The sequence below is a fragment of the Lepus europaeus genome, chromosome 14, assembly GCF_033115175.1.
Source record: "Lepus europaeus isolate LE1 chromosome 14, mLepTim1.pri, whole genome shotgun sequence".
Lineage (NCBI taxonomy): Eukaryota > Metazoa > Chordata > Mammalia > Lagomorpha > Leporidae > Lepus > Lepus europaeus.
Genome location: NC_084840.1, coordinates 69,071,652 through 69,097,548, shown reverse-complemented (window position 1 = coordinate 69,097,548; position 25,897 = coordinate 69,071,652). Strand labels below are relative to the sequence as shown.

General features: G+C 47.7%; 1 protein-coding gene and 1 pseudogene across 2 annotated transcripts in view; one reads left to right on the top strand and one right to left on the bottom strand.

The window, feature by feature from the left end:
• The window catches only part of CDC123 (cell division cycle 123), a 73,935-nt gene extending 59,931 nt beyond the window's left edge, over window positions 1-14,004 (top strand). For both annotated transcript variants that reach the window (XM_062210900.1, XM_062210899.1), the window contains 4 exons: window positions 175-203; window positions 9,882-10,010; window positions 13,033-13,170; window positions 13,736-14,004. In XM_062210900.1, coding sequence (XP_062066884.1) covers window positions 175-203; window positions 9,882-10,010; window positions 13,033-13,170; window positions 13,736-13,762 — 323 coding nt within the window. In that variant the 3' untranslated portion in view covers window positions 13,763-14,004. The remainder of the gene's footprint in view (window positions 1-174; window positions 204-9,881; window positions 10,011-13,032; window positions 13,171-13,735) is intronic.
• Window positions 14,005-24,146: 10,142 nt separating this feature from the next.
• LOC133773970 (large ribosomal subunit protein eL29-like) lies at window positions 24,147-24,760 on the bottom strand (annotated as a pseudogene).
• Window positions 24,761-25,897: the final 1,137 nt, after the last annotated feature.

Here is a 25,897-nt window from a genome sequence, read left to right as displayed (position 1 = left end):
AGCAGGGTGATGTTTTTGTATGAAGTTGTGAGATTTAGAGGCATTAAGAACCCCAAGGTCAATTATATTGTGCTGTGTTTCACTAACGGTAATAAAATGCACTTTAATTTTCAAAAGGAGACTGCGATTATTGAAATATTCCTTCATTAATAACAGTCCTTCTCTTCTTTACAGTTGTATTCGATGTATATAGAGACAGTAGGGTAAGTAAACTTACATTTGATATGCTTTACCATAAGAGCGTTGCACAAGTGGATAATGGTCATTTTACATCCTCTCCATTTTTGTCACTGAGCTGGGCTAGCTTAGAATAGTTTGTACACTTTCATGGCTAACAATTTGTCATTTGATATTTCAGTAATTATCTTTAGTCAGATAAGATTCTTAGAGTGATTTGAACTGTTTTTACTTTTAGACTGAAGATGAGAATTCGTTTATGGCTATTCATTTTAAACTTGAAATTGTCAGATTATTGTTTATATGTTTGTGGGGTACAAAGTGATGTTATGATCCATAAATACAATGTGGAATAATTAAATCAAGCTAGTTATTAATACTTATTGCTTATTTTTAATCTAATACTTTTTGTGATGATAACATTTAAACTTTACTATCTTTACATTATAATACTACATTTTATTTACTATAACGCATTTTATTATTTATACATTTTATAATAATACATTTTATTTATTTACTATATTTACCAGGCTGTGCAATATATCTCAAAGCAAGAAAAAAACAAAACAAAAAAACTGATCTCCCATTTAGTTAGGGCTTGTACTCTTTGACCATCTCCGCCTCGTTTCCCCAGCCCACTGGCTCTGTAACCATCATTCTGTTCTCTGCTTCTTCACGTTCAGTTGTTGCAGATTGCACAGATCAGTGAGAACACATGGTGTTTGTCTTTCTGTGCTTGGCTTACGTCACTTAACCTTCTCCAGTTCCATCCATCTTGTGGCAAATGACAGAATTTATTTCTTTTGTCAGGCTAATTCTTATTCCACTGTGTGTATATGCCATTCCTTTTAATATATTCATTCATTGATGGACTTAGGTTGATTCTATAAATTGACTGTTATGAAAAATGTCCCAGTGAACTCTGGAGTGCCGGGCTGGTGCATCTTCAGCATACTGATTTCAGATCATTTTTTTTTAAAGATTCTGTTTATTTATTTGAGAGATAGTGTTACAGACAGAGGGAAAGACAGAGAGAAAGGTCTTTCTTCTGCTGGTTCACTCCCCAAATGGCCACAATGGCCAGAGCTGGGCCTATCCAAAGCCAGAAGCCAGGAGCCTCCTCTAGGTCTCGAGACCCACACAGGTACAGGGCCCAAGCACATGGGCCATCTTCTGCTGCTTTCCCAGGCCATAGCAGAGAGCTTGGATGGGAAGTGGAGCAGCCAGGTCTAGAACTGGTGCCCATATGGGATGCTGGCGCTGCAGACGGAGGATTAATCTATTGCACCACAGCACCGACCCCCCGATTTCAAGTCTTTTGAGTCAGTAGCCAGAGTGTGATTGCTTGCTCAATCATGTAGTAATGCTATTTTTAGTTTTTTAGTTTTCTTTTTTTAGAAAAAAACTTACACACAGTTTTCTTTAATGGTTCTACTGATTTACATTCCCATCAACAGTGTACACCAGTGTACACATCCTCACTACACTTGGTGTCTTTTTTCTTCTTGATAATAGCTGTTCTGACAGGTGTGAAGTGATAGATACCCCACTGTGGTTTTGATGTGCTTTCCCTAATGATTAGTAATATTGAGCATTTTTTCATGCCTCTGTTAGCTGTTTTTATGTCTTTTTTAGAGAAATGCCTAACATTTGCTCTTTAAACCTTGGAAATGATGAGCCCTTCTGTGATTAGAACAATCAGAAAACAAGAACCTAACTCAGTAAGAAGTTCCTGCAGCAGAAGTTTCATGGTCTGACACATAAGCTCTTTTCCGAGAAGTTTAGCTCACTAAATGTTAGGAAGGTGGCAGATAGGGTTCCCATTGCATCACTCCCATAGCAGCAGAAGTCAGGGATTTCTCATTCCTCCTCTGTGCTCACTCAGCCTTAATGGCAATGGCGCCTGTGAGTCCTTTGAATCATTTTTGAGGGGCCGGCACTGTGGTGCACTAGGTTAATCCTCTACCTGCACTGCCGGCATCCCATATGGGCGCCAGTTCTGGTCCCGGCTGCTCCTCTTCCGATCCAGCTCTCTCCTGTGGCCTGAGAAGGCAGTGGATGATGGCCCAAGTGCTTGGGCCCCTGCACCCACGTGGGAGATCACGTGGAAGAAGCTCCTGGCTCCTGGCTTCGGATGGCCCCAGCTCTGGCCGTTGCGGCCATCTGGGGAGTGAACCAGCAGATGGAAGACCTCTTTCTCTGTCTTTACCTCTCTCTGTAACTCTTTCAAATAAATAAAATAAATCTTAAAAAAAATATATTCATTTTGTTTGAAAGAGTTACAGAGAGGAAGAGACATCTTCGATCTCCTGGTTCACTTCCCAGATGGCTACAACGGTCAGGACTGGATCAGACCAAAGCCGGGAGCCAGCAGCTTCCTCTGGGTCTCCCACAAAGGTGCAGGGGCCCAAGCACTTGGGCCATCTTTTGCTGCTTACCCAGGTACATTAACAGAGAGCTAGATCAGAAGTAGAGCTGCCAGGACTCAAACCCACACCCATATGGGACTGGTGGTGTTGCAGGCCAGGGCTTTACCCTCTACGCCACCATGCTGGCCCCAACACTGCGCTTGGAACAGGAAGCTTCAAACAAGATAACCTCTGACCTTCAAGGAGCTTATCTTCCAGTGAGGGTGACAGAGATGTAAGCTGTCAGGGTTCAGGAAATGGCCCATGGTGAGCGGTATCAAGTCTATTAGTGAGTGAGGAAACCCAGCAGACTGCCCTGAGGATGTTTATTTCTCAGAAGACAATGGATTATTATCTCATTTAATCCATAAAATCTTGTGAGGTGCATATTGCCTGCCCGCATTTTACAGATACTAAAAGTGAGGCAGTTTCCCTCATAGAGTGGCATTTGAACGTGTTGGAACTTGCCACCGTGTCTCCGTATCTGCCTGGCAGACACCCCGGGCTGCTGCCATTCAGAAGGTCTGGCTGCTGGGTGCAGATGTTTCACTTGGTAAATGTCTTGGGTGAGGTTGGACTCCTGCACAAGTGATTACTGCTGGGATCTCACAGAGCTGAAAATAGTCACATTTTTGAAAGTGCGAAGCGTGCCAGTATAAACATCCTGACAGTTTCTGAGAAGAGATTTAAACCATATTGTAAAACTCATTTGCATTTACTCAATGGTGCTTGTATCAGAGTTCTTAGGCTGTTTCTTAAATCTGTGACTTCTGTGGTTATTTTTGTGGGGCACTGGCCCTTTGCCATGATCTTTTTACACGAGATGGAAATGCAGAGTATTTGGACTTGGCAGTACTTTGATGTGTCGAGGCCGGGAGAGTTGACTCAATGTTGATAGTGGCCCACTGTCCTGCGTGAGTGTGTGTCAGAGCCTAGACCCTCTCCTCCTTAGATCTGGGATAAGGCACTGGAAGGCGTATTTTAAAAAGCTCCTTGGGGCCAGTGCTGTGGCATAGCAGGTAAAGCTGCCGCCTACAGTGTTGACATCCCATATGGTGGCTGGTTCAAGTCACAGATGCTCCACTTCCCATCCAGCTCTCTGCTGTGGCCTGGGAAAGCAGTAGAAGATGGCCCAAGTGCTTGGGCCCCTGCACCCATGTGGGAGACCCGGAGGAAGCTCCTGGGCTCCTGGCTTCAGATCGGCACAGTGCCGGCCATTGCAGCCAATTGAGGAGTGAACCAGCAGATGGAAGCCCTCTCTGTCTCTCTGCCTCTCCTCTCTCTGTGTAACTCTTTCAAGTAAATAAATAAATCTTAAAAAACAAAAACAAAAAACTCCTGTAGTGATGAGAACACACTGTTACAATTTAGTGTCTACTCCAGATTCCTAAAAGTTTCTTACCCCTTGTGTATTATCCTCAGTTACGATTATGCTGTTTCTTGGTACACTGCCATATGGGTTGAAGACAGCTGATCTTGAGTTGTGGTCATTTTGAAATTGGCTTTGTGATTTGGTCACATTTTGGTAAATATTCTAGGTGTGACTGAAAAAATACATTTTAAAAAGATTATTTATTTGGAAGGCAGAAAGAGAGAGATTGATCTTCGATTTGCTACTTTACTTCCCCAAATGCCTGTAACAACCAGGACTGGGCCAGGTTCAAGTCAGGAGCCATCCAGGTCTCCCATATGGGTGACTGGAACTCAAGCACTTGAGCCATCATCTGCTGCCTCCCAGCCACATTAGCAGGAAGCTGGATCAGAAGTGGAGGCAAGATTTGATCCCAGGCGCTCTGATAGGGCATGTGGGTACCCCAGAGGGTGGCTTACCCCACTGTGCCATAAAGCTAGACCCAAAGTACAATTTCTAATGTGTGAAGCATTCTGTAGATATCTTTAGGTAAAACTTGTTACTAATGTTTTTGGAGTGACCATTTGACATGGTGGTTAAGGGACCTCTTGGGATATTCACGGCCCATATCCCAGTGCCTTAGATTCAAATTCTGGCTCTACTCCCAGTTCCAGCTTCTTGTTAATGTGTTCCCTGGCAGACAGCAGGTGATGGCTCGAGTAGCTGAGTCCCTTTCACCCATACAGGAAACCAGGATTGAGTTCCTGGCTCCTGACTTCAGCCTGGCCCAGCCCTGGCTGTTCTGTTGCAGGCATTTGGGGAGTCAACCACCGGTTGGGAGATCTCATTCTCTCTCTCATTTTTCTCTCTCTCGCTCTCTTGTTCTCTCCCTCCCTCCATGTTTCACATAAATAAAATGAATACATTAAAAAAAATACCATTGTTGCGGCAGAGCAGTTAAGCTACTACTTCCCGTATCACAGTGCCTGGTTCAAGTGCTGGCCACCACTTAGGATCCATTTTCCTGCTAACACGCATCCTGGGGGCAGCAGATAGTGGCGTTTTCATGTAGCGTTCTGAGTTTGACCACACATCCAGTCACAAAGCCATCATCCAGTGAGCTTCTCCCTGCTCCAGCTTCATTTATGACTCTCCCTGCACCCGAGACCCTGGCAAACACCTCTCTGTAAAACCTACTGACTTTGCATTTTTTAATTGGTAACGCATTCCCATTGTTTAAAAACCAAATCGGTGTGAAAGCATACATGAAACACCTTCTATGCTCCCAAAGGCACACTTTTATTATTATTTTTTTTGTTTTGGACAGGCAGAGTGGACAGTGAGAGAGAGAGAGAGAGAGACAGAGAGAAAGGTCTTCCCTTTACCGTTGGTTCACCCTCCAATGGCCACTGCGGCTGGCGCGCTGCGGCCTGCGCACCGCGCTGATCCAAGGCCAGGAGCCAGGTGCTTCTCCTGGTCTCCCATGTGGGTGCAGGGCCCAAGGACTTGGGCCATCCTCCACTGCCCTCCTGGGCCACAGCAGAGAGCTGGCCTGGAAGAGGAGCAACCGGGACAGAATCTGGCATCCCGACTGGGACCAGAACCCAGTGTGCCGGCGCCGCAAGGCGGAGGATTAGCCTATTGAGCCGCGGCACCGACCTTATTAATTTCTTATATGTGCTTCCAGCATTTCTTGATACAAAACAAGCAGTATCCTTTTTTTTCCCCCCCATTTTTCTCGTGCAAGAGGTGGCATTAATATACACTCCAGACCTTGGTTGGTTCACAGTGTTAAAGACCCGTGTCTCCTGCACTTTCTGGCCTCTTGCAGTGGCGTAGCATTTTGGTATGCCAGTAGACTGTGTAGCTCGTTAGCCATTGCTCTATCAGTGCTCACATAGGGTTTCTCATCTCTTTCAAACCATGCTGTGGTGAAAACCCTGTCCCCATGTTGTTTCATATTTGCAGAATCGATTCCTAAAGGTGGGGCTGCCGGTTCAAAGACTCACTGCATTTTCATTTTGGTAGATTTTGTAGTTTCCTTTCCCCAGTTAGGCCAGACAGAATCCCACAGAACCTGCATGTATCTTTAAAGCTTGCTGACTAAGTGTACAATCAGACTTCTGTAGGATCGTTTTGGGTTTTGGTAGAGAAGCAATGTTGTCAGTGCAGTTTTAATGTCAGCCTTTCTTACTGAATGAGATGAAGTTTATATTTTCATATATTTAAGGGTAATTTCTCTGAATTGTTGCTTTGTGGCTTTTCTATTTTGTTCAAGTATCTTATTTTCTTCAAACTAAAGGAACTTTTTCTTTATTGCAGAGACTAGGCCTTTGTAATGTTTTTCAATTTGATATTAGTCTTTTGCCATGGAGAAAATTGAATGTATTAGTCATTTATTTTATAGTGTCTGAATTTGAGTCATAATTTTAAGAAGTACTTTCCCTTTTTTTTTTTTTACTAGTACTTTTATGACCTTGTTTTACATTTAAATCTATAGTCTGTTTGGCACTTGTCTGATTGGTAAGCAATATGGATCTACTTTGTCCGTCTGTAAATTGTAACCGCATTGCCTTATCTAGTACCTGTGTTCCTCATTTTTTGGTAAGGATTTCCCCAAATTCTTGTTGCTTTAATCCCTGCTGTATTTTCAGAGTCTCATTCATTTTTTTTTTTTTAAGATTTACTTATTTATTTATTTGAAAGGCAGAGTTACAGAGTGAGAAGTTATAGAGACACACAGAGAGAGAGAGAGAGAGAGAGAGATCTTCCATTCACTGATTCACTCCCTAAATGGCCACAACAGCCAAGGCTGGGCCAGGCCGAAGCCAGGAGCCACCAGGTCTTCCACTTCGGTAACAGGGGCCCATGCTCTTGGGCCATCCTGGCTGCTTTCCCAAGTGCATTAGCAGGGAGCTGGATCAGAAGTGGAGTGGCCAGAAATCCAGCTGGAGTTTATATGGGGTGCTGGCGCCCCGGTGGCAGCTTAACCTGTGCGCCACAACACCAGCCCCTCATTCATCTTTATTGTCTCGAAAAGATGCTACAAATCAATTTTGCTTATTTGACTTTACTTCATCTGTAGTGAGTTTGGGGTTTTGTTTGTTTTTGTATAGTTTTGATGAGAATCCTAAAGAGCCTAGATTTTGAATTTATCATTTGCTTTTTCATGTTCCCCAACATCCAGTTAGGGAATGATGTTATTGTTGCTGCTCCTGCCCTTGGCATTCTTTTCTTACCCGCCCTTCACTGAGGTTGCAGCCCTCTGAAGTCACTTAGCTCTGCCTGCCTTCTGCAGGCCTGTGTCCCGTGCAGTGCGTGGATGAAAGCCTTAGGTTCTTGTGGGGGAAACCCTGCCTTGTGTCCCTCTCACAGCTTCCTCTTGTTTATGGCTCCTGGCCGGTCCCCTTTCTTTCTGGTAATCTGATTTGCACATTTCAAAGGAATATTTTAGCCTCAGTTGCATCCTGTCTGGAACAGGAGTCTTTTAAAGTTCCCTTAGCCCAGCATGTTTCTGGAGCCCTCAAGTATTTTACACTCTAGCTCTAGTCACCCGTTCCCAGAAAATGGACCGTCCTCACAGGGCCGCCGCACGTTCTGGTTTCCGTTGTTCTTGTTGCTTTCCTCTGCAGTGGCTCCTTTCCCTCCCTCCTCCTCTCAGATCCTCATTGCTGTCGTCCTGCACGCTCCAAGTCTCGGGGGAAGCTATTCCAGCCTCCCCGCGCGGATCTTGTCAGGGTCTCCTGTGCTCCTGTAATCTCGTGTTACCCTCTTCCTCCTGTCTGTGGAAGCGGAGTGCCTTCTGATTGTGGTGTTTGGCTCCTGTATTTGGGATGTGCGTATGCGCATGTGTGTGTGTGGTCCGTGTATACTGACCCAGGCTGAGCTGTCTGAAGGATTCAATTCTGTGTTACTGATCTTGTTGCCTCAGTGCAACACTGTGCCTGGTACACTGAGCTTTGCTTGGGTAGGTGCGTGGTCAGTTGGGAGGTCCAATGAACCGCTGTCTGTTCTTTTTTTTAATGGGTTGCCCTAAAATGGAATTAATTTCTCTGAATGATTTATGCCCAAGATGTCACATATTATGGCTATAAAACCCTAACCCTGATAGTTTTATGCCTGATTATATATAGCAAGTTTTATTTTGTTCGTTAGTCCTGAAGAATGGCGTCTGAACTGTGGAATAAACTCTGTCAGCTAACAAGTGGTGGCTTGAAGTACAACAGTTTCTTTTTTCTCTTAATAACGAGAGAGTTTTGTTAATCTAAAGTCAAATAGAAAAGGATTGGAGTTTAGGAAATACCCATTTAAAAAAATAACAATATTGCAAATTACAATATTGCAAAGCCTTTTTTTTTTTTTTTTTTTGACAGGCAGAGTTAGTGAGAGAGAGAGACAGAGAGAGAGTTATAGACAGTGAGAGAGAGACAGAGAGAAAGGTCTTCCTTCCATTGATTCACTCCCCTAATAGCCACTACAGTCGGCACTGCGCCTTTCCGAAGCCAGGAGCCAGGTGCTTCCTCCCAGTCTCCTCTGCGGGTACAGGAACCCAAGCACTTGGGCCATCCTCCACTGCCTTCCTGGGCCACAGCATAGAGCTGGACTGGAAGAGGAGCAAACGAGATTAGTACCCAGTGCCCCAACCGGGACTAGAACCCAGGGTGCCGGCGCTGCAGGCGGAGGATTAGCTAAGTAAGCTATGGCGCTGGCCGCAAAGCCGTTTTAATAATAGTCCCCCAGTACAAGGCCGGCATTATGCTAAGAAGCTGATTGCTGGCCGTTATTTCCCATGGCCCAAGAAGGCAGAGTGGGTGCCAGATTGATGTGAGGGAGGAACACAAGCGGCAGGAAAGGCTGCCGATTTCTCCCACGTGGCAGATGGCAGGAGCTTCTTGTACTAGTTCTGAAGATGCTTCCCAGGGGATGTGTGAAGCAAGTCCTAATAGGATGTCTCCTCCTTCCTGAAATGTTCTTAACCCAGGTGGGAAACGGTGCTAAATGCAGCACTGGCCCCACAGCCGCGGTCCTCATGTTACACACACACACACACATGCACATGTGATCAAGAAGTACGAGTTGCATGTTTATAAAGAAGAGTAATTTATTGTTAACAGCAAAACCGTACAAAGATGAATGTCTCAGTGAGAAAAAACAAGAGGAGCGAATATAAAAACAGCTGGCATTGTACCTGCCATGGGTCACCCAGGTCTTTGCCATCCAGTGGGCAGGCTCACATCTCCAGGCAGGGCTGTGCACCCGGCTGCATGGGGCTGGTGCCTGACCGTATCTAAGCACCCACTTAGCATCCTCTCCCTGAGGCCAGTGGCTACCACATTGCCTACCTGTGCTCTCAGACTAGAGGAAGCTAGAAAGTTCTTTCCAAAGTTGCATTTTTTAAAAATCTCTCCTTCGTATGCTATTAATACAGCAAATATTATGTTAACATTAATGTAAACAAATATTGTGTTACGACTTAAAGAGAACTGAGCACTTGCATACTTTGTTCCGTATGTTAAAAGATACCAAAACACTTATCTTTGTCACAGCCTTTCGGCAGTGTGAGGTGGCTGGCTGAGCTGCCGGCACCTGCCTACGTAGGCTGTGCCTGGCAGGACCCCTCCAGGTGGCGCAGAGTCCCACCGCAGCGAGGGAGCGGTCTTGTGAGATCTTCCTTTTTGCGCTTGGGTTTTGTAACCTAGGATTTGAATGTGGCTTGGGGCTGGAGCTGAGTTAGCTGCCTTTGCCGGGTCATTTCCTTCCCGGTCCCCTCTCACTGCCTACCCAGGTGACATTCCCTGTAACGCCACCTGTCTGATCTAGCCCCTTCTCAGATGGCACCCGGAGGAACTGTCTTTTGAAATAAGTGATAAGATTTTAAGATTGTCTTTCTCATAAGACACAGTGTGGACTGTGTTTCATGCTTTCTCCTCTCTGTACTGCAGGGGAAGGTGTGGCTAATTGACTTTAATCCATTCGGTGAAGTCACAGACTCATTGCTGTTCACCTGGGAAGAACTCATCTCTGGAACAAACCTAAGAGGTGATTTTAGTGAAGCAGATGCCCAGGAGCAGGTAAGAGACTTAAAGGAGATACGAAGGAACCCTTTGATCTCACTAACCGTGCCCTTGCGCTTTAGACACAGGGATACGCCGTGACCTGCGCCTCTGGGAGGGCACGTGAACACACGGCTCCCTTCCTGTTGTACCACTTCTCCCCTGGGCTCCTGCTCCTGGGTCCCTTCCTGTCTGCTCTGCTAGCACCTTTCTATTGCCCTGCCATCCCTGTACTGTCTCCTCGGGTCACTGCTCTGTCCTGGGCGCTGTGTCACACTGTATTTACCCTCTTAGGCGCTTGCCGACCTGTGTTAAGGCTGCCTGTTGCTTGTTCATGTCCTGTGGGAGACTGAATGTTTTTGAGAAGAGGGAAAGTGTCTCTTGTTCTTGGGACATCTGCAGCGCTTAGCACAGTGTCAGGCACAGGTGCGTTGGTCAGTGTAACAGAGGAAGGCATTTTGTCCCTGCTGACACCTGATAGTGGTGAGCCATCAAGTCTGAGAAATCGGCAGGGAGAATGTAAATTACTCAGCCCACGCGTTTTTTAATAAACGTAAGTGGCTCAGTTAAGGGATAGAAACGGTACAGTATTTAACTCCATGATCCAAGTCCCTCGTTTCTTCTAAAAACTGGAGGCTGGGGATGACAGAAGGGAAGCGTGAACTGGATCCTGCCTCTTCCCCAGGGTCACCTCTGCCTATCTTCCCCGTGCCCAGGCCACAGAGGCCTGGCCCAGCTCCACCTTCCCTAAGTCCTTTGTACTGGTTAGTCCTCCTGCCTGCGGGACCTGTTCCTCTCCCAGGCCCTCTCAAGGCTCCCTTCATCACCCTGGGCGCTCTCAGCCCACACTGCCCGTTCCGTGCAAGGCCTCGCCTGCCTGCTCAGCTAATGCAGTCCCTGTCGCTCCGTAGCATCTTGTGCTGTCTGAAGTGACCTTGTAATTTGTTTGCTCGCTTATTGTGTGTCTCCACGTCTTGTTTATCAGTTTACCTCCTCTGCCTGGAACACAGTCCCGCACAGAGTAAATATTTCTTAACTGTTGGACCCCATGATTGGTCTGTCTGTAGTAAGAGGCAGCCTGGTTTCTAGAGCTCCACATACTCATCCATTTAAGTTCCTGCCCTGAGTTCCTTCGCTGGGCACCGTCCAGCCGGGCATTGCCTTGATATCTGCCAGTCAGGCGGTCCAGGCCCCGCCCCTGGAGTCCTTTTTGGCACAAACCAACATGTAAACAGTATGTGACTTTTCACATATATTTACTAGTATACTAGTAAGTAGACTCAGAAGGTACATTAAAGAATGTGGAAGGCTCATTCAATATGATACTTGAAGGGTGGGTGTTTGGCCTAGCCATCGAGATGTTGGTTAAAATGCCTGCAACCCATATTGGGGTACCTTCTGATACCCACCTCTGGCTCTTGACTCCAGCTTCCTGCTAATGCAAACCCTGGGAGGCAGCAGTGATGTTGAGTACTTGGGTCCCTGCCACCCACATGAGAGACCCAGCTTCCAGCTTTGTCCTGGTCTATTCTTCAACTGCTGTAGGCATTTGGGGAGTGAACCAGTGGATGGGAACTCGTTCTCTCTCCTTTGTGTCTGTCTGTCTCTCTTTCTTCTTTTTTCCTCTCTCTGGCTCTTGAATTTTGAAAACGTTATTTGAAAAGTGATACTTGAATTTGCAGATTTATTTAGGGAATGAGAGAGATACACAAATAAGAGAAGTACAGAAGTGCTATGGAATTCAGAGCACTCCTTTGCCCTCTAAAGCAGTGCTGCCCAGCTGTGTACCTGTAGGCATAACATTCTAGCCTGTCTTGGGCCAGAGGTGACTGGCCTGAGCCCCGGGCCCACTCGGGGGCTGCAGAGATAGAAGCTCGTTTGCGGCACATGCTGCCTGCACATTTGGCCGCACTTGGGGATTGACGAGCTCGCCAGCAGCACTGTGTTTTCAGATATATGTTGACTTTCCAGTGAACGTATAGAATTATTTTTTTAATCTTTGTGACTTCTTTGACTTTATTTTTTTTCAAAGATTTATTTATTTGAAAGTCAGAGCTACACAGAGAGGAGAGACAGAGAAAGAGAGAGAGGTCTTCCATCCACTGGTTCACTCCCCAGATGGCCGCAATGGCCAGAGCTACGCCGATCCGAAGCCAGGAGCCAGCAGCTTCCTCTGGTCTCCTATATGAGTGCAGGGGCCCAATGGCTTGGGCTGTCTTCTGCTGCTTTCCCAGGCCATAGCAGAGAGCTGGATCGGAAGTGGAGCAGCCAGGCCTTGAACCGGCGCCCATATGGGATGTCAGTGCCTCAGGCCAGGACGTTAACCTGCTACACCACAGTGCTGGCCCCATTCTTTGACTTTAGAATCTTCTTATCTTTCTTTTTTATTTTTTTTGTTTTTTGACAGGCAGAGTGGACAGTGAGAGAAAGAAACAGAGAGAAAGGTCTTCCTTTGCCATTGGTTCACCCTCCAATGGCCGCCGCGGCCGGCGCGCTGCGGCCAGCGCACCACGCTGATCCGAAGGCAGGAGCCAGGTGCTTCTCCTGGTCTCCCATGGGGTGCAGGGCCCAAGCACTTGGGCCATCCTCCACTGCACTCCCTGGCCACAGCAGAGAGCTGGACTGGAAGAGAGGCAACCAGGACAGAATCCGGCGCCCTGACCGGGACTAGAACCCAGTGTGCCAGCGCTGCAAGGCGGAGGATTAGCCTATTGAGCCGCGGCGCCAGCTTCTTTTCTTTCTTATCTAGTACAGAAAAGAACATGAAGTTGTTGCCCCAGGATCCTTTTTAGTTCAGGAAATGCTTGTAGGGGCCAGCATTATGAAACAGCAGGTTAAGAGATGCCAGCAGCCCATATTGGAGTGCTGCTTCCGGACCTGGCTGCTTCACTTCTAATCCAGCTCCCCACTAACGTGCCTGGGAAAGCCGCGGCTCTCTCTCTCTCTCTCTCTCGCTGCCTTTCTAATAAATCAATCTTAAGGAAGAAAGAAAGAAACACTAGTAGACCTAAGCCAAGCCTTTGCTCTTCTCGTTGTGAAGGACTGCCCCGCTTTCCGCTGCACCGACAGTGAGGTCACCGTGCAGCCCAGCCCTTACCTGAGCTACCGGCTGCCCAAGGACTTCGTGGACCTCTCCACCGGGGAAGACGCTCACAAGCTGATAGATTTCCTGAAGCTGGTAAAGTATAGCTGTGTCACGTCGGTTTCCCCGTTAGCTAATCGTAGTGTTGCATTTTAGCCCTCCCGCCACCTAGGTAGCTTTTGGTCTGACTGTGAGTTTAAGGAACAGAAGTTAGGTCATTTTAAAATGAAAAACGCAATGTGACCTGAAGAAAGAATTCACTGGTTAGAATGACAGACTTTTTTTTTCTTTTATAATGTTTTTACAATTTTCACAATACCTGTAACTTTGAGGCGAGTCTATGTATTGTTCTGGGGTGCCACAAAGATCAAACCTGTGCTGTGGTTGCCCTGGGAGGGGGAGGGGAGCATTTGCCTTTCTGGGTGGGAATGTTTATACGAAGAAGACATTCAAATGTCTGAGGTCCTTTGCCCAGGAGGCCAGATGATGAACTGGTTTAGTGCAGGAATTAAGGTCTGTCCGCTCGTGATCATCTTCAGCCACAGCCTTTGCCAAGGCTTCTAGAGCGTGACACTGGGTGACAGGAAAGCCGTCTTGGTGGAGCTCAAGCCCGTGTCCCAGTTAGAACGTGCCGCCTCAGTGTGCTCTTGTTTCCTGACAGAAAAGAAATCAGCAAGAGGATGACTGACGAGAGCGCTGGAGTTCAAGACCAGGTTCACCAGGAAGCCACCGCCACCTCCAGGAGGCGCTCCTGGGCCGCAGCCTCCCGGGCACCCAGAGGCAGGGCAATCTGTAATTAGGGGCTTTTTATATTCAGGGCTGTTCACCTGGGGCAAATGGAAGGGCTTTGCTACTTGTAAAAACAGCATAATAAATAGATCTAAAACATAGCAGGCGTCCTGTTCTGATAATAAAATGCTTTCTAAGGAATACCCTGCCCTCCAGCTCCATGTTGAGATTCATATGTGTTTCTTTGTTTTAAAATAATTGTCTTTATTCATGTAAGGTGAACAGATTTCATGTGTTTCATTTATACAGACTCCGGGGCACAGTGAGACTTCCCACCCAGCCCTCCCGCTCCCCAAGCTCCCACCCTCCCTCCTCCTCCCTTTCTCATTCTTTTCATTTTTACAATGACATACTTCCAGTTTATTTTATAATTATAAGCTTAACCCTCTACTAAGTAAAGAATGTAACAAGTAGTAAGAGTAAGAAGAAAAAAAACAAAAAAATACTGTTCCTCAGCCATAGAAACCAGGGCTGTAAACAGTAATCAAATCTCCAAATGTCAACTCTGCTCATGCACATGACATGTTTTGCACTCTGTTAGTTACCACAGCTCTGGGAAAAATATGGAATTTGTCTTTTGGAAACTGGCTTATTTCTCTCAGTACAATGGCTTCCAGTTTCACCCATCTTTTACAAAAAGAAGTTCTTTTTACATGAATGTAAGTATGAACTCACTACATGCATTTATGTGTAGGGGAGACGCCAAGGAATTAATACCGAGAAGCTAAGTGAAGATCGAAGCTGTCTCTGAAAGAATGAGGCAGTTCCATGTTTATGTTAACCAGGCTGACCTGGAGAGTGGCTTAGCCATGTTTAGACATTTGAAAGACAGAATTCCTGTAAAGTAAACATTATTGTTTTAGTTACATGTTGTCTTGCCACATGGTAAACAGGGTCTGTATGGTGAGAAAAATAATCGTGAACACACCAGCCAGCCACCATTCAGGTAGATTCTATATTCACGTTCAGCAGAGGCTGGAGGAATAGGGATGTGAGATGTGGGAACAGAGAGGTGGCCACAGAAAGAGCTGGAAGGGGCTGGCGCTGTGGCACAGCATGTTAAAGCCCCAACCTGCAGTGCCGGCATCCCACATGGGTGCCACTTCGAGTCCCAGCTGCTCCACTTCTGACCCAACTCTCTGCTATGGCCTGAGAAAACAGTAGAAGATGGCCCAAGTCCTTGGGCCCCTGCACCCACATCGGAGGCCCAGAAGAGGCTTCTGGCTTCTGGCTTCGGATCAGCTTGGCTCTGGCCGTTGCTGCCATTTGGAGAGTGAACCAGTGGAATGGAAGACTTTCTCTCTCTCGCTCTGCCTCTCTCTAACTCTTGTCTTTCAAATAAATAAAATAATTCTTTAAAAAAAAAAAAAAAAAAAAGAGTTGGAAGCACTGTGTTACCAGCCGGGGCAATGGGTCTTCCACCAGTGGCCGGACCAATGCATGCATTCATTCAGCTGTGTCTCATTTTTAATCCAAGAAAACCAGACTAGAAATCAGCACTTCCATGGAGACTGGAAGACTGACAGAGGTGGGACGTGGAGGTCTGTGTGCTGCTACCATGACTCATCCACTCAGCAAATATTTATTGGGCTCAGGACTGTGAGAGGGGCCGTGTATCCTTCCTGAATGTTCTTGCCTTCATGGACCTCACTGTGGAGTTGTAAATAATGGTAAACAAGAGAATGAATAGATAGAAATTGCAATCAACAGGGCACGGAAGAGGGGGGTGGGTGCAGACATCTGCTCTGAACGAAGAGGGATTGCGGAGGGGAGGAGAGAGGCGGAGACAAGTGGAGACACCAGCCTGTGAAGAGAGGCTCGTACTCTCCCGCCAGGGCACGCACCGACCTGCCGGTCCTCAGGCAGACCTGCAGCGGCTGAGATTACTGTGGGTGGTGGGAGAGGGGGCGGGGCCCGTCATGCCAGGGCCTTTGGCTTTGCCCAGGCTTGGATATTGAGATTTCGTTCTGCAGTGAGATGGGAGCCAAGGAGAGGCATCCTCTGAGTTAATGTTTTTGAAGTGTCACTCATCCTGATCTCTAGAAGGTGGAGAGATGGATTGGGGGAGGAGGAGGAGGAGGAGGATGGCTTTCACTATCCTGGTGAGTGTTGGGGTAAATGAGGGGGAAGCAGTGGAGGGCCAGTTGAGAGGGAGGAGGAGGAGATAGAGGATGCTGTGGTTTGGATGCAGTTTGTTGGATGTGGGGCTGGGGTGGTATGTGTGTGTGTGTGTGTGTGTTAATGTCTTTCTCACAAGGCTGGGTTAGTTCTCACAGGAATGATCAGTTCCTGTGCAGAGCAGGCTGTCACTCAGCAGGTGGCTCCTCTGTCCCCTCCCCACCTTCTGCATGTTCCTGCCCACCCTTCTGTTTTGCCCTCATCTTAAGACATAGCATGAGGCCCTTAGCAGGAGCACCCACCCTGTCTTGAGCTTCCCAGCCTTCAGAACCATGGCTCCAGATAAACCCTTTTCCTTTGTAAATGATGTGGTCTCCGGTATTCAGTTAGAGCGACAGAAACAGACTAAGACCTAGGGCACAAAGGGAGAGGAGGAGCCAGGGCTCATACTGAGGCTTCTGACTTGAAGTACTGGGTGGAAGGTGATGAAAGGATGGGAAAGAGTGAAAGCAGAGCCATTTAGGAATTTGAGATTCCACTAACGTATCCAAACGAAGATGGCAGGGGATAAGTTGAAAAAAAGTTCAAAAAGGCAGTTCGGCCTAAAAATTAAAAATGGGAGAGTTAGCATGTGTTAGCACGTAAGATCATTGGAAAAGCTGAGATGACCTAGAGAGAGAAGACCCACAGCTGGTCCTGGGGGCGGGGAGCTCCAACAATGAGAAGTTGGGTGACTAGTAGTAGATTGAAAGGCGTGGCACAGAGGGAAAGAAAACCAGGAGACAACTTTGTGCTCAGGCAGGTGGGGAACATCCAGCCCAGACTGTTTAAGGCTTGGCTTAGCCCTGCCAAGGTGCCCGCAGACAGGACCCAAAATACAGCAAATGTATAGCAGGCTAATGTTTAAGTTGATAACCTTGCATGGCCTGTGAGTGGTGTAAGAAATATCTAAAGGGCTCTTGGCAGAAAAAAAGGTTTCCACCCCTGAATGGAATACAGGCAAGAAATTCAAGTAGAACTCATGCCTGTGTCATGGCACCATGAGTTAAGTTGACGTCGGCATCCCATATGAACACAGTTTTGAGTCCCAGCTGCTCCACTTGTGATCCAGCTCCCTGCTAATGGCTTGGGAAAGCAGCAGAAGATGCCCCAAGTGCTTGGGCCCTCACCACCCACGTGGGAGACCTGGATGGAATTCCAGGCTCCTGGCTTCAGCCTGGCCTGGCCCTGGCTCTTGCAGCCATTTGGGGAGTGGACCAAGAGATGGAAGATTCTCTCTCTCTGGCATTCTGCTTTTCAGATAAATAAAATATTTTTTTTTTAAAAAGCTAAGATAAAAATTGTCCATACATTATGGTAGTAATTTTCAACCTAAATAAGAGATTCTCCAAAGAATAATGGCATTTATTTTGTAATAGCAGCAATGGTGTGTCCAAGGAGATTGGGGCAAGGGCAAGCATTTAAAGTACATGAGGTATTTTGAAACAATGATCATTGGGACACAGAACAAACAACGTGGTGACTTCAAAATCAGCTTCAGCAGTTTTTGCTATTTTGAGGAGAAATGGGTTTCTTTGAGAATGTGGGGAAAGTTCTAGGCTTTCCTTGGAACAGTGTTACTTACCTACCACTTTAGGAGTCACTGATGTCAGATTAAGAACCCGTGGGTTAAAGCTGTGGCAAATAAGAGCGATTACAGAGAGAGAGAGAGAGAGAGAGAGAAATCTTCCATCCCCTGGTTCACTTCCCAAATGGCTGCAATGGCCAGGACTGGGCCAGTCCAATGCCAAAAGCTTCATTCAGGTCTCCCACGTGCGTAGCAGGGGCCCAAGCTCTTGGGCCATTTTCCGCTGCTTTCCCAGGTACATTAGCAGGAAGCTGGATTAGAAACTGAACAGTTGGGACTCAAAGTGACACTCATATGGGATCCTGACATTGCAGGAGGTGGATTTTTTTTTCAAGATTTATTTTATTTATTTGAAAGGCAGAGTTAGAGAGAGAGAGAGAGAGAGAGAGAGAGAGAGAGAGAGAGTCTTCCATCCACTGGTTCACACCCCAAATGACTGCAATGGCCGGGGCTGGGTGAGGCTGAAGCCAGGAGCTTCTTCCACATCTCCCACATAGGTACAGGGACTCAAGCACTGAGCCATCTTCTGCTGCTTTTCCCAGGCACGTTAGCAGGGAGCTGAATCGGAAGTGGAGCAGCTGAGACGAACAGGCTGCCATGTGGGATGCCAGTATGTAGATGGCAACTTTACACTACTACACCACAGCACCGGTCCCAGGATGGAGCATTTCATAGCATATAATGTGCTTCTGAGGAGTGAAGGTCCCAGCTTTGCTGTTAACTACAGTTTCTAACAACAGTGTTCACACAGTTGGCTCCTTGACAGCACATCCCTTCAGAAGACGGCTTGCCAGCTCTCATACAGTAATGCAAGCCACGTATGAGAATTCAACCCGAGGAGCAGCCCAGTGTGTCATGTCTGCATATCCACATGTATGGATATACATGCAATCTCCTTGTACACTGGCATATTTGTAACAAGAGGTTTATTAAAAGGGACCAACGGATGCAAGCAGAGAGCAGGCTAAGGAAGCCTCCGTTCTGTGGCGGGCAGATCAGGAAGACCACCAGCAGGCTGGAACTCCGGGGGCGTGGGCTGGCCCTGCTGTGCAGGTGCAGTTTCTTCTCACTCAGGAAAGCCTCAGCTGTGCTTTTAAAGCTCTCCAGCTGATGAGGTCAGGCCCGCCAGGGTGCTCTCCTTTGCCTCAAGTTAGCTGGAAGAAACTTGAATTACACCTGCAGCCATCCCTTAATGAAAGACCCCGGCCAGTGTTTGCTGGAATAGCTGAGGACGGGAGCCTCGCCCAGTGGGAGTGCCAGAAGCTTTTCCCGCTATGCTACGATGCTGGCCACTGGTTCCCTGGTTCTTGTAAATTGAAGGTCAGACCTCACAAGTGAGCATTCAAAGACCCATGCGATATTTCCCCCAACAGGCTTACAGCTGCTGTGGTTAAGAGATAGTGTGTCAGGGCTGTGGTTGTGATTCAACAGGTTAAGCACAGCCTGTGACGCTGGCATCCCTTATGGGCACCAGTTCATGTCCTGGCTGCTCCACTTCCAACCCAGCTCCCTGCTATGGCCTGGGAGAGCAGCGGAGGATGGCCCAAGTCCTTGGGCCCCTGCACCCATATGGGAGGCCCAGAAGAAGCTCCTGGCTCCTGCCTTTGGCTTGGCCCAGCCCTGGCCATTGTGGCCCTTTGGGGAGTGAACCATCAGACAGAAGATCTCTCTTGCTATCTCTTCCTCTCTTCCTCTATCTAACTCTACCTTTCAAGTAAAGAAAATAAAACCTTAAAAAAACCAACATGTCCCCTACTGTTTCCTGTGCTGGAAGCTTGGTCCCCAGGGTGACTGTTGGGAGGTAGGGCTAGAGTGGGAGATAATTAGGTCACTGGGGCATCATCCTCAGAACGGATTAAGGCTCGGCTTGTGTGATGAGTGTGTTCTCATGAGAATGGGTCATTATAAAATGAGCAAACCCCGGGGGTGGGGGGGCTGGGTTATGGCACAGTGGGTGAAGCCACTTCTCTTGATGCCGGCATTCCATTTCAGAGCACCAGTTCGAGTCCTGGCTGTTCTGCTTCCAATCCAGCTCCCTACTAATGCACCTGGGAAGGCAGAAGAAGGTGGCCTGAGTACTTGGGCCCCTGCCACCCATATCAGAGACCCAAAGAGAGTTTTAGGCTCCTGGCTTTGGCCCTGGCCATTTGCAGAGTAAACCAGTGGTGGGAGATGATCTTGCTCTCTGTGACTCTCTCTCTCTGTCTCTGTCTCTGTTGCTTTGTCTTTCAAATAATTTTTTTTTTAAAAAAAGAAGAGTAAGTCTGAGCCCTGAACCTCCCTCCAGCTTCCTGTCTCACTGCACACTCACTTTCACCTGCACTCCGCCGTGGCGCCATCTGTCAGGTCCTCATGCAGCCAAGGGCCCTCACCAGAGGCCAGACAGATGGGGTGGACTCATCTCGGACTTCCAGCTTCCAAAACTGTAGGATAAACAAACCTGTTCTTTAGAAAATACCCAGCGTCAGGTATTTTGTTATAGCAATAACAACTACAACAAATGGGCTAATACAATGACCTAATTTTGTTCCCAGCAAACATGACTCCCCAGCTGATCTGCATTACCTGACCTACTCAAGGATGTCTCAGTATTTCTACTTGTTCCTTTTGCTATGTATATACCCCTCTCCTCTCACTCATGGCCCTGCTCAAGTGCCATGTCCCCCTTGGAATTATCCAGAGTTTCTTCTGTGCTGGACTTTTCATAGCAGCTTTTTTAAAAAAGTATGTGTTTATTTGAAAGGCATAGGTAGGGAGACACACAGATACACACAAACACATACACGTGCACACACGTGCGTGCACACACACACGGAGAGAGAGGGAGCTCTTCCATCTGCTGGTTCACTCTCCAAATGGCCACAACAGTCAGGGCTGGGCCAGGCCGAAGCCAGGAACCTGGAACTCCACTGGGTCTCCACATGGGTGGCAGGAACCCAAGCACTTGAACCATCTGCTGCTCTCCCAGGCACATTAGCATGGAGCTGGTCAGAAGTGAAGCAGTCAGCACTTGATCCAGCGTTGCAGGCAGTGGCTTAACCCACTGTACCACAACACTGGTTCTTCATAGGACTTTGATGTTACTATTCCTACTACACTTTGAGCACTATCCTGTGTTGTAGAACTACATCATAACACCTCTACCAGTTGTAAACTTGCCGGGGACAAAATGGCCTCCTAGCTTTGCTTTCTGACAGCTCTTGGTATGGTACTCTCTCCTGGCCAAATGGAATGTGACTTAGCATCACTGAAGATGTTGACTTAGGGACAGTTGAAAATGTGTCCCTGGAGGCCAGTGTTGTGGCGCAGTGGGTTAACACTCTGGCCTGAAGCGCTGGCATCCCATATGGGCGCAGGTTCTAGTCCCCGGTTGCTCCTCTTCCAATCCAGCTCTCTGCTATCGCCTGGGAAAGCAGTAGAAGATGGCCCAAGTCCTTGGGCCCCTGCACCCGCCTGGGAGACCAGAAGGAGGCACCTGGCTCCTGGCTTTGGATTGGCACAACTCAAACCGTTGCAGCCATTGGGGAGTGAACCAATGGAAGAAAGGCCTTTCTCTCTGTTTCTCCCTCTCACTGTCTGTAACTCTACCTCGCAAATAAATAAATAAAATCTTAAAAAAAAAAAAAAGAAAATGTGTCCCTAAAAATGTTCCTAAAAATTTACACAACAGGAATATCACTGAAACTTACATCACTCACTCCCATGGTCGACAATTTGAATAACGTAGCCCTCAATTGTATATATATTGACTTGTCTCTTTTATTCACGTTATGAGATCACTATTCCAAAAGGTTATTAAAGGTTATTGTATTTCTTTCAATGAACCAAATCATGAAAACCCTCTTGCTGATACCCACGACATTTGTGATGTACCAGCCCTTAGACTATGAGTAAACTCCAACTGAGTAATGACTTCTGCTTCCTTGTTTTATTTATTTATTTATTATTATTATTTTTTTTTTTTGACAGGCAGAGTGGACAGTGAGAGAGAGAGACAGAGAGAAAGGTCTTCCTTTTGCCGTTGGTTCACCCTCCAATGGCCGCCGTGGTAGCGCGCTGCGGCCGGTGCACCGCGCTGATCCGATGGCAGGAGCCATGTGCTTATCCTGGTCTCCCATGGGGTGCAGGGCCCAAGAACTTGGGCCATCCTCCACTGCACTCCCTGGCCACAGCAGAGAGCTGGCCTGGAAGAGGGGCAACCGGGACAGGATCGGTGCCCCAACCGGGACTAGAACCCGGTTTGCCGGCGCCGCAAGGCGGAGGATTAGCCTAGTGAGCCGCGGCGCCGGCCTGCTTCCTTGTTTTAAAAAAAAAAAGTATCCCAGGACTTCACGGGTTCCTGTGACTGCTCAACTTTCTCCCCTCCTGCTCACTCCCCAGTACTGGCCTCCACCATTGTGATACGAGACAGGGGCAGACAGCTGTGACCACTGCCCGGTCACACTGTTCAAGTATCATCAACGTATACATTCAGAACCATAACCTCCTAGGCTGTAGTTCTGGTTTTGTTTTGTATTTGAGTAGAAGATCAGCAGCACCTACTTCATAGGATTATTGCCAGAATTCAGCGTAGAATGGTGTCTGGCATCATAGTTAAGCGCTCAGTAAACATGTTCTATGTCATTATTTTTCTGTGATTCCCATGAGCTGCCTACCTCTGTGATATAATGACCCAACAATATTTGCTGCTTTGCCCCTCTGTGTTTAGGGGAAGGCTCATATAGGAAAATCCTCTGTTTATATTGTCCCTCCTGCCTGTATGCCCAATCTTTGCCTATAGTCGGACCAGCATTCACCCAACTTCCCAAGACTGATTCTCTCCACCTGAGACACAGTATGTGCATTTCCAGGGCCACTCTGTTGGCCCTGGGAACAAGGAGCATAGGGGTAAATGTGTTGTTGAAAATATAACATATGGGGTGGGTGTTTAGCCCAGTCTCTGGGTTTGATTCTCAGCTCTGGCTTCTGACTCCAGCTTCCTGCTAAGGTGGACCCTTGGAGGCAGTGGTGATGGCTCAGTTAGCAGGATTCCTTCCAGCAACGTACAGACCTGGACTGGCTCCCTGCTCTGCACCTGGCTTCCGCCCTGGCCTGCCCCTGGCTATTGTAGGCATTTGGGGAGCGGACCAGTGGGTGGCAGCTTTCTCTTTCTCTTTCTCTCTCTGATTCTCAGATTAAAAACAAAAAATACCAGGAATGTTTAAAATACAGTGATTGTTGGCTGCAATTGGAAAAATCAGGTCACTGAAGGATCCTTTGTGGCTGCAGGGATCTCTAAGAAAAACCTGAGCACTGAGCCAAGGGAAGGCTTTGCCTCTGCTTCAGCTTGGCCTCAGCCTGCGGTCCACAGCGTGCCTTGCTGCTGGACGTTGAGCCAACAGTTCCCCCAAGCAGGTGGAGGCTCACCTGCCTGCCTTCTGTTCTAAGGAGGAAGCCATCGTTGGCCTCACTGAGGTTTTTCCAGCCACGTCATTGGAACATAGGGAGCAAAGAGGCCAGGCTCAGAACGAACCTCCCTCCCCACAACCTAGCCTCAGATAGGAAGCTGGGGGGTGGAGGAGCAGCGAGCAAGGAAGAGTGTGTGCACACCACACTTGAACTGTTTTGTTGAAACCGATTTACTCTGGGGCTTCAGGTGAGGAGGGAACTTGGAATAACGAAGTGTGGCTGTCAGGAGCCCAAAGGCAGAATCATCAGAAGACGCCTGGCCACAGCTTCAGGGGTGGCTGGGAATGACTTAATCTCTGCGGAAACTTCTAGTTGCAGTCATAAAGCAGGACAAATGGAGCTAGCCCAGGCCAAAGCCCCGGGGTGGTTTTTTTCTCCCAACTGTCATCTCAGACGCACAGTATGCACAGGATAAATTGTGGGTCTTTCCTTTTTCTTCTGCCTAACTTTGTCCATTCTTCCTCCTGCCTATTCCCATCACCTATTTTTGGTCTAATGAGGAAGTCATCTTGTTCAGCCACGGCTTATAAGCAGGGCCCATTGTTTAGGTCTGAGCAACAAGACAGACTTGCACCCAGCACCATGCATTTACTCTTATCTGCAAAGACTTGGACAAGTCTTTAATGTCTTACTCTTTAATGTCTACAAATTGCTTTGAAGATGAGAAGTGCTGCATAAAATGTCAGGTAACATTATTGCTTCGAGGGGGTGTTTGTTTTAGGGTAGGTTAAAGACATATATCTCTACTAGCCAGGGAAAGCCCAAACTTCCAAAGCCAGCATTTTCCTCTGTCTCCTGCATCCGAGTGATGCTGAGCCTCCGGGGCTTGAGGGGTGATGCTGGAGGCATTGTAGTTCTTGGTTTCGTTTTGTTTTAAAGTGGTAAAGTGGTCACCTACAGAAAGTAGACATCGGGTAGGAGCACAGGGGGAAAAAGCTGATGAGGAATACTTCCAGATACTCTTTTTTTTTTGGATCCTGTTTCAGGTTTATTTGTACAAAGAGACCAGGAAGACACTAGCCCCATGCAGACAGCAGCCCAGGGGTCACACCAGGCCTTCAGCCCTTGCATTGGAAGGCAAAGGCTGTTACTAGGGAGCCTTAGCATGGGGCTGGGCACCTTTAGGAGGAGCCTGAGCCAGAACTGGGACTACAGGGGCAGCCTCAGCCTGGGCCTTGGACTGGGCCTTGGTTTGGGCCTGAGCCTTGGGCTTAGTTTGCACCTGGGCCTTCTTGGTTTCGGCCCAGGCCTTAGGCTTGGCTTCAGTCTGGGCCTGGGCCTTGATTTGAGCCTAGGCCTTGCCTTTGATTTGAGGCTCAGTGTTGGCCTTAGCCTTGGTCTTTGGCTGGGACAGCCTAAGACCCCTGGCAATGCGGGCATGGGCACAATTTCCAAGCTTGGGTGGGCGATGTAGGCAAGTTGATCAAGCTTACACCTGACACCCTTCCAGATCATGGGTTTAACTTCCTTAGGCTTGACAAGGGCCTTGCTGGCTTCAGCACGGGCACTCATGGCATTGGCGTTGCTGGCCTGCCTCCTCTTCAGGCCCTTCTTGTTGTGTTTCTTGGCAAAACACATGTTCCTCAAGAACTTGGGGCCACCCCCACTCAGCGATTTGTATTTTTGTGGTCCTGGTTTATTGATGCCTTTTCTGTGCCCTTTTCAGGAATTGTTATGTGTGGTGTGGGTCTTGGACTTGGCCATGTCTGTAGTGTAACCCGTAGCTGCTGAAGTGCCTGGGACCGGAAAGAGAAGAGAGATCCTGGTACTCTTGAAGAGAATCTAGCATTGCAGGGCAATTCAGAGCTGGGGAAATGCATGGAGCAGGAAGGGCTACAACATTTAAAATACAAGGGTATCTCAAAAATGTAATGGATGGGGCCGGCGCCATGGCACACTGGGTTAATCCTCCGCCTGCCGTGCCGGTATCCCATATGGGCACCAGTTCCAGTCCCAGTCGCTCCTCTTCCAGTGCAGCTCTCTGCTGTGGCCCAGGAGGGCAGTGGAGTATGGCCCAAGTGCTTGGGCCCTGCACCCGTATGGGAGACCAGGAGGAAGCACCTGGCTCCTGGCTTCAGATCAGCGCAGCTCTGGCCATTGCAGCCATTTGGGGAGTGAACCAATGGAAAGAAGACCTTTCTCTCTGTCTCTCTTACTGTCTGTAACTCTGCCTGCCAAATAAATAAATAAAATCTTTTTAAAAATGTAATGGAAATATGGAACTAATTGTATGAATTTATTTTGGTACAAAATTTTTCATAATATGAGAAAAATGTGTATTATGAAAAGACTAGGCATGGACTTCAATTATTTTTTTTTTGCACCAAAAGAAACTCATACTTTTCTTCCCATTTTCCTGTGAATTTTTCAAAGTCCCCTTGTAAAATATAGTGCAGTGCAGAAGGATCCACGGTACCTCTTTCGGTAAATCGGCAGGTTGGTGGAACGATAAGGCATCAGGGTATCAGATGGCCGCTTCCCGTGATCGTTGGCTGTGGCGGAGTTGTTTTCTTTGAAATCAGAATGACACCCCCTAGAAGGAGCCTTCCGAACAGAAAGATGACGCTCACAGGGTATGAGATGTTCCCTTGCGGTTGCGGGATGCAAACCAGTGCTTGGCCCAACCTGAATCCTGGCAAGACAAGTGGCCAAGCAGTTGGAGTACTCTCATTGTCTGCAGTGGAAATGGACTCCAGTTACCGAGAGCAAAAGGAGGTGTTGGCAGGCTATGAGGTGTCTCAGAGGACTAAGGCAGAGCCGAGAAAGCAAGCAGAGGGGACAGGGAGCAAACCTGCGGCCCAGATGTGCTATCTCCAGGTCCCTGCTACTAGAGAGAGAGAA